We start from the raw sequence: 13,858 nt of genomic DNA on the forward strand, positions 1-13,858 counted from the left end.
AGGGCTGCTCTCAACAGGTTCTTCTCCCAGTCTGTATAAACACCTGGGATTACCCCGACCCAAGTGCAGCAGCCTGCACTTGTCCTTACTGAACCTCATTAGTTTCATATGGGCCCACTTCTCCAGCCTGCCCAGGTCCCTCTGGATGGCTTTCCTTCCCTCCAATGTATCGACTGCACTGCTCAGCTTGGTATCATCCATAAACTTGCTCAGGGTGCACTCGATGCCGTTATCTGTGTCACTGATGAAGATGTTGGAGAGCACCGGTCCCAAGACCGACCCCTGAGGGACACCGCTTGTGACCGGCCTCCGCCCTGACACAGAACCATTGATCACAACCCTATGGCTGCAGCCAGCCAGCCAGTTCTTAATCCACTGACCAGTCCATCCTTCAAATCCATGCCTCTCCAATTTAGAGAGATTATTAGGGTGTTGCATTGAAGTCCCTCTGACCAGACACTTGCAGGTTTTTCCATCTGTTACCGCTGTACCTTCCTGTGCTTCCACGCTGAATTTAGATAGAGAGACCTGTGGGGGTATTAGACAAAGGCAAAAAAATATGATTTGGAACAAACCTATGAATCTTCACCTGCAGCACAAATTCCAGCATTTTGTTCTTTGCTCAAAGAGAAGTACATCTACAGAACGCTGATTTATTTGCTTGATTTATTTTTTCCTTGTATAATAAAAACCAAAAGAGTTTGCTGCAAGGGCACTACTGAATTTTCTGTTTTTGACTCTGAGGCACTCAGCTGTGAGCAAATATTTCACACATCTCAAAGCAATCAGAATGTCCAAGTGCGGCACACTGGGTGCCTCGCCATGGTACAGTGCTTTAATACTAAGAGGTTTTCTTTCCTTTTCACTAAAGTAAATTTGTTGTGTAGATGAAGTAGATTGTGCAGTTTGAATATGAGCCTCTATTGAAAAACTGGGAATATGTTCGAGGTATCCTTTGTAGAGTGGAAAAAAAAGTACTGAAAGTGTTTCTGGCTGAAATAAATATGGAAAATATGGTAGAGGCAAGATTTTATACTTCAGTGGAGAGCTGTTATCTTGCATTGTATTTGATCTTTTTTTCTGGAGATACTCTAAATCCTGCCTGGACCATTAATAGAAAGGTTTCTTCAGAAACATTTTGCTATAATGGAGTTTCTTTAATTTCTTAAGATGGAAGTTGTAGATACAATCTCTCTAAATGCCTGTGTAAACAAATACATTTTAATTGGTGCAGGATCATCTTTGGTAGCTTATTAAAAGCGTGGCAGAGCTGTAAATATATCATTCCTGACACTTGAGGAAAAGTGTTATCTTATGGAGGAATAAGGCAGGTGTGCCTGAATACCAACTCTTGCTAAGCAGTGGGGTATATAATTATGTCTGTATCTACATTGTATATACCTACAATGGTACCCAGGAATATAGAAAATAACATGCAAACATTTTGTTTTCAGCATCATAAAGTTATCAGTAGCAAAATTCTGTCACCACTCAGAGGGGGTTTTGCAAAAAAATAAAAAGAGATGGAGCTCTTGTAGAACCTTATAAGCAGGAGGGGGATGGACTCTTAAAACTAAAAGGGAGCGATTTGGGTTAGATGTTAGGAAGAAGTTCTTTACTTAGAGGACATGACCGGAATGTGTCACAAGAGATCCTCATTTGCTGATTCTCTCTAAAACTTTACTGCTCCCCATACAGGTGGTGGCTCTTCGTAAATAAAACTGTGAAGAGTCTTCCTGTAAAAACACAGTATTTCATGACTGCAGTTAGCTAGCTCACTTCTGTATTTTATGCTGAATTTCTTGTCTGGTGGGCAGATAGAATCACTTTTCTTAAGGAAGCAAACCCCATGGTTCACTGCAATGGTCTCTGAGCTGAAGCTGTGGGATCAACCCCAAACCTCTTTGATTCGCAAAGTACTTGGACTCCAGAATCTGCATATCTGACTCCAGAAGTGAATTTTTGGTGCAGAGATCCTTCTCTGACTTTATCCTAGGTATGTTATTAATCCAGATTACTTAGTCATTGTGCAACAATGAAAAATTTAGTAACTGCTCTATATTTAAACTTGTGTATATTAACTTCATTGCACAGCACAGGACCAGGATAGGTTTAAATGTGGAAAAAAATGTGAAACACGAAAGGAGGAATTTGAAATGCTTCAGTGACTCTGTCCAGTTTGTAAGAATATTGCTTCTCCTTGATTTATTTCAGAATTTTTATTCGGGTTACCTGTAATAGTTTTTTTTTTTCTTTTTGAAGTGTGGAGGTTGTTTGTATTAAAAACTCTGGGGGCTTTCCTTGTGAGGTAGGACAAGGCTTACATTATGGCAGGCTCTGAAGCTGTCTGTTTCTTGGATTGAAATAGATGAAGTTCAGAAATGATGATTTTTTTAATTTTTGCACCTATTTCAAATATATCTGTTGTTTTTACTAGTGCAGCTTCTAATGACTGCATTTTCAATGTCATTTGAGTGTTTGATCTGTAGTGTTCTTTTGTTTGCAAAACATCTCCAAGTAAATATATTTAGCAATTGGTTTAAGAGTATGTCAACCTCCTTAGACACAGCTAGTCTAGTAGACTAAATTTGGGACTTCTGAAATACAGACACATGTTCAGCCATGCAAGCATTTTTAGCACTGAAAACATCTTGCAGAAGGCACGGTTCAGGCCTTCTTGTGAAGCAGGCAGTGTTTCATGCCCATACATGCTTTCAGATCCTTGCTGCACACACCTCAGTATGGCCAGGACAACAGGGTGTCCTGCCTGGGCAATCTGCTGGTAGGGGTCAGTAGGTATGGAGTAGTCAGGGCTGTTCTGGGACTTACCATGGGACATCAAGCTTTGCTGCTAGAGTCAGCCCTTCCCTATTACAGCCACTGAGTCAACTCAAGAATGTGTACGTGTGAGAGAGTCACTCTTCTAACTTGGAGAGGACGTGGACTGAGGTCTTGACGCACAAGGTGGATCCGTCAGGAATGTGACCTGTATCTGTTGAGCTCTGTGCTCTTGTCTGTGACTGCTGAGGAATCAATGGATGAGCATTGCCATTTTGATGCTTTCTGCAGGCAGTGAGCAGCACAATGTCAGCAGTGGGAACTGCTGCTGCTGTCTTCAAGTGCAGCCTGGAGGACGTGCCTGCCCCGTGCTTCCTATCACAGATGTGTGGAGGGCTGTCAGCAGCTCTGTCTGTGTGGGTTTCCCCACCAAAGTGGTGTGATACATACATGCTTGGACATGGCAGCATTTTTCACTGCCACCCTGTAAGCTGTCATGAGTGTCTGTGCCGTGTAATTTCACTTAGGCCTGGCTGAAGCATGCCACAGGGAGGGTAAAACAGCTTGCTTTGGATATGCATTGCCAAAGGAAAGCTTTCCTTTCCTGTTGACTTGGTGCAGATCAATGGGTTAAACAACAGACCCTAATTTAGGTCTCTTGATTTGTACTTGTGTGGTTTAGGAAACGTACTTTCACCGCCAACAGAGAGCGGTGCAGCTGCTGCCTGAGAAGTAGCTTTTTGCTTTTTGCTGCCTACTTTTTAACTGTCTGCAGGCTATTTCTATCTACCACGCTGTGTCTAAAAAAGCTACGGAGAGCTCCCATGGAAAGCCTGTAGGTGGATCAGGTCACTCCACAAACCTACAGCACTGTATTGGATAAGACTGGCAGTTTGAACTGCACTTTTTTTTTTTTTCCCTGCTATGTGAGTGCAATCTTGTGAGTCAAATGCTATGATTTTCCAAGCAATCCGATTTATACAGTCACAGCAGTGTTGATTGGAAGGACCTCTGAAAAACTGTGGTTTTGTCAAGGTGAATTTTGAAAAACCTCCAGTAGCAGCACTTGTGCAGCTTTTCTGAGCAACCTATTCTGCATGTGCACTGCCTTTGTAATACATTTGTTTCCTAATGCCTATCATGTACCTCACAGCCATTGCCTCTTATTTCATTATTTGGCCTTACCAAGGAATATTTTGTTCCCATTGCAACCACCCGTCAAGAAGTTGTAGGAATTTCTTGGAATTGTTGCAGTTTTCTTGGAATTAAGATTACCCAGTGCAAACAATAGACTTTTTGTTCTTTTTCTTTCCCCCTCTGCAGCATAGCATTCCATTTCTTGGTGTAAATGTATTTGCATCCAGAATTTCATACCTATGGGGAAGCTTTTTGACTGCTATTTAATAGATTAATTTATGCAATTTTGAGATAGGTTAGAGTCAGAGATCCTCATGTGCTTTTGCACAGCAGCCTGTCTTAAAAGAGTGGTAAATCCGAGCCCCTCCAGCCAGTGTGGCTCCTCGTCCTTCTCTGGAGTCTGTGGACAGCAGAGCATGGCCTTCAAGTGAACTTCTCATGGAAGTGCTGTGGGGGGAGTCTCCAGCACCGCTGGGCATGGCATCCTGTCTGGATACCTAGGCTTGGTGCCTTGAGGTAGGCCTCTCACGTGGCCCTCTGGCCTGGCAGGTTCATTTGGCTGAAGTACTTAGCAAGTATTGCCCAGTGCTGCTTTCACAGGTTCAGTGCCAGTTCAGGGGAGTCCCAGTCAATAGCTGTTATGGTGCCTGTCAAAAAGTGATTGTCATTTCTATGGAAGTGTGAACCACCCACCTGCTGTAGGACAGCTGCCCCAGGGGAGCCTTGACTAATGCAGAGGGGCTATAGCTCCTTTTTATTAACTGTTAGTAGAGCTTTACAGGACCATGTGATAGGCTCGCTCATGAGGAAAAGACTGAAGGTGCTCAGAGAGCTGTAGCATCTCTGCTATGAAGAAAGGCTGAGGGAGTTGGGCTTTTTCAGGCTGGAAAAGGGGACACTGCGGCCTTCCAGTACTTAATGGGAGCTTATGAACAGGAGGGTGACCGATTTTTTACGCAATCTGATAGTGATAGAATCATAGAATCGTTATGGTTGGAAAAGACCTCCAAGATCATTTGTTCAACTGTGAACCCATCCTCTCCATGTCCACTGACCATGTCCCTCAGTGCCATCTCTACTCTTTTCTTGAGCACCACCAGGGACAGTGACTCCAGCACCTCCCTGAGAGGCGTATTCTAATGCCTCACCACTCTTTCTGAGAAGAAATGAGGAGGAATTTCTTTACTAAGAGTGTAGTGAGGCTGTGGCACAGGCTGCCCAGTGAACTGTGGGTGCCCCATATCTGGAGGTGCTCAAGGCCGGATTGGCCCTGTGCAGCCTGAGCTGGTGTGGGGCAACCAGCCCACGGCAAGGGGTTGGGACTGGATGGGCTTTGAGTTCATAACCCAATCCAGCCCCTGCCACTCTGTGATTTTGTGATGATTCTATGGAGTCTTAACCATCTGACATGTCTTTGTCTTCAGGCAGAAAAGCACACGCAGTATCTGAGGTGGGTCACTTGGCTTCTCTCTCAACACCTCACTCCCTCCACACAGCTCGAGTGTGTGAATTTTTGGAGGCTTGTTATAGGTCCTTAAGTTCTTGGATAAATTCAAGAGCAGCAATGAGGGGAATATTTCTGTGCATCCACATGAGAGGGGAAAAGCGTGTACTTTTCTAGGCATCGGCTTACTCGCCTGACATCATGTGTGGTGTGGGCGAAGGTGTCATGTTTTGGAGCTGGAGCAGTGTAATTACTGCACTGAGCCGCATCACGGGCACAGGGACTGTTCCCCAGCTCCTCTTGGACCAGGCAGCTTTTTGCTTATTTTCTAGGTAGAGTCTGTGGCCTGATGTACAGAACACGAAGGGCTCAGGCTGTGATCACCTCTGCGGCTGCCTTCTGGGTGGCTCCCATCAGCTGAGGAGGAAAAGCTGTCGGTTCCCTGCAGCTAGGGAGAAGTTAGTGCTGACAGATCCTGTGTGTGACAATTTATCTGCTGTGAAGTCGGAGTCCCTTGCTGCTGCTGTGATCTGTTACTGCAACATGCCAGCAGTGCTCTCTTACATTCTTAGAGGGTTTTTTTCCAAGATGCGTATACTAAAAAACGTGGGGTATTTAGTAATTGTGGCAGGGTGGAGTTTCCGTGTCCATAATCCAGGCCATTGATGATGCTCTTGTGTTACAATACATGAACTAGCCACATAAACATTTATGTAAAGATATGAGTAAAAGAATGAAAGAAAATATCTCCTTGTTTACACTCACAAAAAAAGATGAAGTTAGAGTGGGTGTTTCAGCAAGGTGTGTTTATTACACTTAGTGCTGTCTGTTGTTAGTGTAGAGAATGTTTTAAGGCATTATTATTATTTTAATGTCGAGCTCCTTTTAATTATTCTCATTGATCAGTTAAAATATTCTTATTAACTTCAGTCATATGCTCTTTGTGGCGCTGCTGCCAAGTCCTGCTTTGCCTGCTTTGCGTAGGACATAAAAGAACAGTGCTTCACCCAGGCTCACAGCCTCGCCCACTGGATGTATCTCTGCTCATTGCCCCAGCGGGTGCTAACAAAGTGCACCAAACCCTTATTGTGATCCTGCAGGAAGCAGACTTTCTTTATGGCAAGCAGTCATTCTGGTCTGTGTGTTTAACTCTCTGTTTGCCACGTGGGTGCTCTTCTTGTCCTCTTTCTTGCCACATCCTCCTTTATCCTCAGTCCCCACTTCTCTGTCAGCTGTCTAAATAGAGTTGCATCCAAGTTGTACCGAGTGACGCAATGGCTGCATGCATGCTTAGAGGCCAGTTAGAAAACAAAAAGATGGATTGAATTCAGTGCCCGAAGCAAGATTTTACTTAATACATACACACAAAAAACAGGTAGCTATTAAAGGCTATAGAAACAGAAATAAAGTGTTAACCTGTGTTCTCTGTATAGCTCCCAGTAGCCCCCGATGGTGGCAGTTCATCCTTTGGATCTGCTGTAAAGGTCAGCATCGTGGCTCAGCTCAGCAGTCCCAGGGGTGTTCAGCTGGGGCTGCTCCCACCTATGGGGCTGTGCATGAAACAAAAGCAGTTTGGTTGTTAGGTGTAGAGCCTTGAATACAAACCAAGCCCCAGCCCTAAACAAAGACTGTGGCATCTGTTCTCTCTTGAATCATACTTCCACCAATAACCGCTTTCTCCTAAATGACTTGAAGAAAGAATTAACAATTCTACAGAAATGCTCTTTGAATTCATACTTAATTCACCACTAATTTACAGACAGCCAGAACTACACGTCAGTGTGTCGTCATTACAGCACTGAATTTTCATTAGGTTTTATTTTGCTTTTTTCTCCCCCACTCATTCTCAGGTTTTTGCATTACAGTACTCATTCCAGATACGATGTCATTTGTCATTCAGTTTACACTGAATCCTCTTAAGTTGCATTTCAGATACTGATGCTGAATTCTTGTTCTGAGTGTCCTGACCAGGAGCATTACATTTCCTGCACAGTTTGTTTCCTTCGTGCAGCATATAGCAGATTGGAAACAGATAATTATTCATGTCACACTTGTGATCCGCTTCGCTTATTATTAGTGCTGTGTGGGGGCTGTAGGCATGCTCCAGATCATTGCTTTGTTCAGACTGGGCTGGTGGAAAGAAAATGGTACAGATGTTGCTCATGTAAGTGCTTCTGAATCTATTTCCATCGTGTAAAACTGAAAGGTACAACGTTCTTTGGTTTGCTGCTGCTTTGCTTTGGCAGTTAGAGTTGCATGGAATGTTGTACTGCCAGTGCCTCCTTAAAGAAATACAAAAAGTTTGGAAACCAGTTAGCTGTAGAAATGCCACTTTGCTTATCTTCATTCTTTACCAATGGATTTGATGCCATTAATACAGGAGAGAAGTTGCTGGGAATGGTAATGGTATCACTTGAATGAGAGCGATGGACCTGATGCTGCTGGAGCTCGTTGGTGTTGCTCCAAGTGTTGTTCTGGCTCCCTCATAGTGGGCTGTGGGTTCGTGCTTGGGCAGGAGCAAAAAGGGTCTATGGTGAGGGCTGAGAGGTACAGCTGGAAGCAGCCGTGCCTTGCAGTGCAGGAGCACAGCCATCACATCGGGCAGCGGGGAGCTGCGGTGTGCAGCCTCTGCTCCCTCCCGCAGCTGGAAAACCACCCAGGTTGGGGTGAAGTCTCCACTTCTCTTCTTTATTCAACCACAGATTCAATGTGCAGCCTTGGTTGAGTTACTTTCTCTGGGTGTAATTCCCCTTCCTTAAGTTGGGAACAACCAGACTGAGCAAACTGCTTTCAAATATAGGTATGAAAATAGTGTATGAGTGTGCCAAGTAGCATTACTACATTTCAAGTGACCTTTTGGTCTGAAACTTTGCCAAAGGAAGGGGAGAGGAAGCCACTGTTGAATTGAGTTTTGCAGAGAGATCCTGCAAACAGATGGTGTTTGCATATAGGATATGCTATTCAAGTGCAACTTTACTACAACACTCTTCATTTTTAATAATTGCAGACGGGCGAAACTCCGGCTATATTTGGAACAGCTAAAACAGCTTGTGCCTCTTGGGCCGGACAGCACCAGACACACCACTCTAAGTCTGTTGAAAAGAGCTAAGATGCATATCAAGGTAAAAACATTCATCTGTACTTTTACATTTTTTAAGCATAATCTTCCAGAATGTGTATCCATAGAGAGTAGTTTTAATTTTCACACAGGATCTGTATCCATATGTCTGATCTTCTGGCTCTATTGGTCTGTATTAGAAGCACTAGTTTTCACTCATTAGAACATTAGTTTTCACTCAGGGTATCAAGTTTTTTATGTGCTTTGCAGTATCAGATACATAAAATGGTGGTTTTGTGATTATTAATGGTTTACATTGTATTAAAACATATGTATATCATGGATGTTATTTGATTAATGTATTTATTTTTAAGGACTGAGCAAAGTAGCATTGTACTGCACTGATGTCAGTGTAAAAATACCAATAACTGGTAATGAAATAACTAACGGAGTCAAAGGGATTATAGCTCCTAATGAGTCTCACCCTCATCCCATACTCCAGCAACCAGATCCTGGAGCATATGCCAATCACTTAAAAGAAACCAAAAATAAAATCTCATCTCCTGTTAGCTGCCACTCCCTTTGCATGCTTTGTGTGAACAACACCTGAGCCACCAGCTGAAAACCAAAACGAAACCTCACCTGTGCTTTAGCAACAGTACAGGTTAGATGTGTGCTCAGACAACACAAAGGAGATCCCTCCTCAGCCCTGCTCTTTCCTAAGACAGCGTAGTTTCACTCTCATCATTTTCAGGGGAATGGAAACACAGATAGATGATAATATTTAAATGCAGAAGGTTAAAGAACAGGTTTCTGATGCCGTGTCCAGGACTGTAATTATTTGTCGGCATTTTTTTCAGTGTTAGAGGGGAAAAAAGAGAAAAGTAAAAAGTGTTGTGAGAGGCTGAGTGCTGCCAGTGGTCTGGGAATATTTTGGAGAACAGCCTGCTGCTGTACAGCACTGACATTCAGTGCAATTGCAGAAATGGCTGTAATTCGTAGGAAGCATTAAGGATGAATTTAAGCAAAGGCATTCTTGTAAACAAGGTTACTCAGCTCCTTCTTCAGCTCTTGTAAGCACGTTTACTCCAGCTGAGCAACCCCTGTTTTGACCATTGGAGATTTTGGCTGCTTGTTTATAATTTAGGCTAACATGCATGAAAGGCACTGCGTGTGGTTTTTGTCTCGGGCTGCCCCCCTATCATGGGCTTATGCATACAAATTGAAAAACTGTTTTTACAAGTGGCAAGTGTGAGAGATTAGCCATGCAGTTAACATTTCAGCTGCTGATAACAAAGCTAGGAACAGATTCTTTCCCAGTCTGTCATGCACGGTACCAAGTACTGCTTTTCTCAAAAGTGAAACTGAAGTTTTGTTTTCTTTTTGAGATTCTAACTGAACCTACCTCCACTGTTCTGATGCCTGATTGCTCCCCTCCAACAGGTCTGCAGGCTTTTGGACAGCCACCTCCCAGCTGCACTGTCAGAGCAGGCACTGCCCCGGCCCTTCCAACACAGCAATTAGTTCTGAACTTTTCACACGCACGCCCATACACTGAAACTTGCCCTGAGAAATCGGACAGTTTTGGGTCTCCTGGATATGAATCACCAAGTTCATTCCCAAAATAGTTGTTAGAGTTTGGGACTGCAGCCAGGAAAATAGAGGAAAAGGAAATGTGATCAATTGGGCACATTTGGTGTGCTGTGCACATGGGTGTACTCACCCATTTGCTTACTGTAACATCGTGTTCCTACGTATGATGCATATCTGAGTAGTTGTGGCCTGGGCTTACAATGAGGCTACAGAAGTTAGGTTTCATTCAGGTGGGAAGCTGCTGAGTTGAGTAATATCAATTATGTTTTCAAAGATAAATACATTTGCTTTTGGGGTTGCATTAGAACAGCAGAATCCTTGCAGTCACCTGGCTCGTGGTTTGTTGTAATGCTGTCCCACCCCACTCTCCTCTAGAAACCCACACATAGGTTCATTCACATGGTAGGGAAGAGTCAGCAGCAGCTGTATTCACTCCCAATACATCTCCTAATCTCAGTGGTCATGTAAACACTGCTCAAAGAGAAATTTGGTCTAGCTTATAAGTGCTTTTTCTGCCAGAACTTGTAATTTACTTCATCACTTAAATTAAAAGAATTGCCTTTTGTGTGTGTGTGTTTTGTTTGTAGCTCCTGCTTTTGATCCAGTCATATCCATTCTACTTCTTCTCTAGTTATGTAGTCCGTTTTTGAAAATAGCTATCAGTGATTGGAAAAGCATTCAGCTGAAATCCGAAAAGAGAATATCCCTGCTATTACCTTTGTACCAACAGTGCATTGCGTTTTACACAGTGTGAGGTATTCTTTTTCTTTCCAAAATGCACACCTTATTTTATTCAAGTAACAGGAAAGATTTGGGGCTGATTCATGAAAGGACTCATTCACAGGTTGTTTGCTGAGAAGTACTGGATTAATAGTGCTGATTTTGTAGGGGGTTATCATAGAGTTATCAGAGAAGTGCTAGGAAAAAGAAATGCAAGAATGAAGGGAGTTGTTGGTAAATTCCTCCCACTTCATATATAAAGTAATACTGGAATATTGATAATGAAGCACTCTTAAATGGTAAAAATTTCCATAGTAGTACAGGGAGCACTGAGGAGCCTGTAATGGTTCCTTTACAGTGATAACTCTCTTGTTTCACCTAAAGAGCCATAAAACTCTGCTTGGAACCGGAGCCGTGCGCTAGTTACCGAAGATGGTGACAGTTTTGCCTGACAAAATGATTTAAATGTTCCCCAGAACCAAGGCAACAATCATTCAGTCTTAGCTGAGAAGCTTTTGCTAGTGGCAAAAGGGTTCCTAAGGAATTTTTTTCTTTTGCTGTATCCATGTATTTTACTGTGAAACCAATTCGCTTCTGGACTGGTCAGCTGAAATTGTATGGAGCCCTACAGGGTGGTAACAGAAATAATTGTGTCTGATCATCAATTCGTGCTCTGAAAGAACTGATTAGAGAAGATCTGAAGTTACTGATGCTTTAACACGAGTGCGAGCTGTTGACTTACTGATACTCTCTCTCTTTAAGAAATTGGAAGAACAGGACCGAAAAGCTCTGAATATTAAAGAACAATTACAGCGGGAACACCGCTACCTCAAACGCAGGTTGGAGCAGCTATCCGTGCAGGGCATGGAGCGCATCCGCACTGACAGTATGGGATCAACAATATCCACTGACTCTGAACAAGGTAACTGCATGGGGGCTGCCCAGAGGGGCCTGCAGCTGTGGGAAGGAGGGGGAAACAGGGAAGCAAAAAAATTCGATTTTTCAATGCGCAATTTAGAACTAAGATCACGTTTTCAACAAAACCCAGACAAAACTGTTCTGTTACGCAATCTACAGAACGAAAAACGACATCTTTTGTATATTCTTTGCAAAACAGTTATTTGCCTTGTTTGCGTGAGTAAATTATTTAACATCTTTTCTTGTGAAATGTTACAATATTTTCTGTGCAGTGATCACCAAGTGTTTCCTACATTTGGTTTTCATTTAAGAGTGAGCTCTCGGAGCTCCCGTCACCTTTCCTTATGTTCTGATTAGCAGTGTGTCTGTCAGTGAGAACTCACACACGCAGCCCTTTTCAGGGCCCATGGGAGATGGAGCTGTTGGTCGCAGTGCAGCTCTTGGAGGACAGATGGCTGCACCGCAGTCACTGTGAGCTGACACCTGCACAGGTTGAGCTGCCGCTTGTGGTGCTACGGCTCAGAGCCCAGAGGGTTTGGGTTTTCTTGGTTTGTTTTTTAAGACCAGCATCTATGAAAGGTTGGAACGGTTCTGGGACAGCATTTGGTGTTGATGTCACGCTGTGTACTTATGTAGGTGAGGACTGAAGGGATTTTAATTCTCAGGTGAAGAAGATGCTACTTACCTCAGGAGCTACTGTTGCAGGCTTTTTTTAATTACAGAAAATGAATGATTCGGGTTCCACCTGCACATTGGTTACACAGGCAGTGCTGGCTCCCAGTTACTTGCTAGAGAAGCTGCGTTTCTGAACATGTACTTCTTACGTTTTCTTTAGAAGTAGACATCGAAGGAATGGAGTTTACACCCGGTGAAATGGACAGTATTGGAAGTGCCAGTGATGCTGAAGACCACTACAGTTTGCAAAGCGGCTCGAGCGATGGAGGTTACACACATTCCCGCAGACTGAATGCCAGGCTCTCATAGTGCCTGAGTTACCAGTTCAACTCAGGACCATCTGACTGAAGCACTTATATATGAATATTCCAGAGGTGTCAACTGCCACTCTTCCGGGAAACCCCAACCACAGTACTCTGACATGGAGGTTTCTTACCCACGGTTCCCTGCACTGTAACCACAATATTAGATATTGTAAATCATGGGTTTGCTGCAGAGAACTGTGGTTAGGTACAGTTGTGACTTAAAGCTAGCTTGATGTAGCTCTACTGCAAATTAAAGAAAAGAAATTGTCATTCCATTCAAGAAGTATTAAATTCAAACTGTTGGAAGCATGGCATAAGGAAGTTTAACAATTATTTTGATTTTGCAGAAACCATTTTCAAACATGGAAGAATGAATGGAAACTACCATATGTTAGTGATTCAGAGATACAGAAACCTAAAACTACTTTTTGTGGTATTTTTACATGGAAAAAAAAAGAAAATTGAACCCTGTATAGCAGGCTCTGTTGTATCAATTCTTTCAGCAGTTGTTGTTTGGGTAAAGCAGGCAGATAAACCTTCAAAATGCAGATGATCTTTAGAAAAGGTCATATTTACAAGTCACTACTGTACTTCAAAATGGGGGAAAAGCCAGCTCTAGTAATGACTTCATGTGGGATGATCTCAACTTTCTTCTGCTTTTTTGTATTCAGTATCCAACCAGCAGCAAATCATTCCATCCATGTTAACAGGAGGAGTAGAATGCAGCACTGCAGTTTGGACCTGTTACTGTGGAATGGATGACATTGAAGCATTTCAGTGTTTTTGGTGGTTGTTTTTTTTTCATTTCTTTGCCTGAAAATACAGAACTCAAGTGATCCAGATTGTGATAGCTAATCTTTTCCTTGCAGGGAAATGAAATTTCTGTTTGCTTGTATTTTTTTTCTTTTTACACATGTCAATACATTTTTATGGAAGGCATGGCTTAAAAATACAGTATTCAGCTAGAAGATAATTAATCCTTTTTTCTTTTGCACACTATAATTGCATTTTCTATTCTTAAAAAAGTGCAAAAAATTTAAATGTATGCTGTAAAACAGCAAAGTTTATTTAGTACTCATCAAGCTGTTCAGAACATATTTACCCAAATTATAGCAATACTATGAAGATGTATTTTAATACAACTTCTGCTTAGTGAAGTCATTAGAGCTTGGCTTGCCGGGTAAGAAAAAACGGACCAGTCTTTGCATTACCTGTTTAAAGAAGGTCTTT

The 13,858-nt window shown here is 42.7% G+C and overlaps 1 protein-coding gene across 1 annotated transcript in view; it reads left to right on the top strand.

The window, feature by feature from the left end:
- The window catches only part of LOC100541911 (max dimerization protein 4), a 34,403-nt gene extending 20,545 nt beyond the window's left edge, over positions 1-13,858 (top strand). The window contains exons 3-5 of the mRNA XM_019614991.2: positions 8,367-8,481; positions 11,493-11,652; positions 12,484-13,858. Of these exons, the coding sequence (XP_019470536.2) occupies positions 8,367-8,481; positions 11,493-11,652; positions 12,484-12,632 (424 nt within the window). The 3' untranslated portion in view covers positions 12,633-13,858. The remainder of the gene's footprint in view (positions 1-8,366; positions 8,482-11,492; positions 11,653-12,483) is intronic.

This window comes from Meleagris gallopavo, chromosome 4 (genome assembly GCF_000146605.3).
Source record: "Meleagris gallopavo isolate NT-WF06-2002-E0010 breed Aviagen turkey brand Nicholas breeding stock chromosome 4, Turkey_5.1, whole genome shotgun sequence".
NCBI classification, from domain to species: domain Eukaryota; kingdom Metazoa; phylum Chordata; class Aves; order Galliformes; family Phasianidae; genus Meleagris; species Meleagris gallopavo.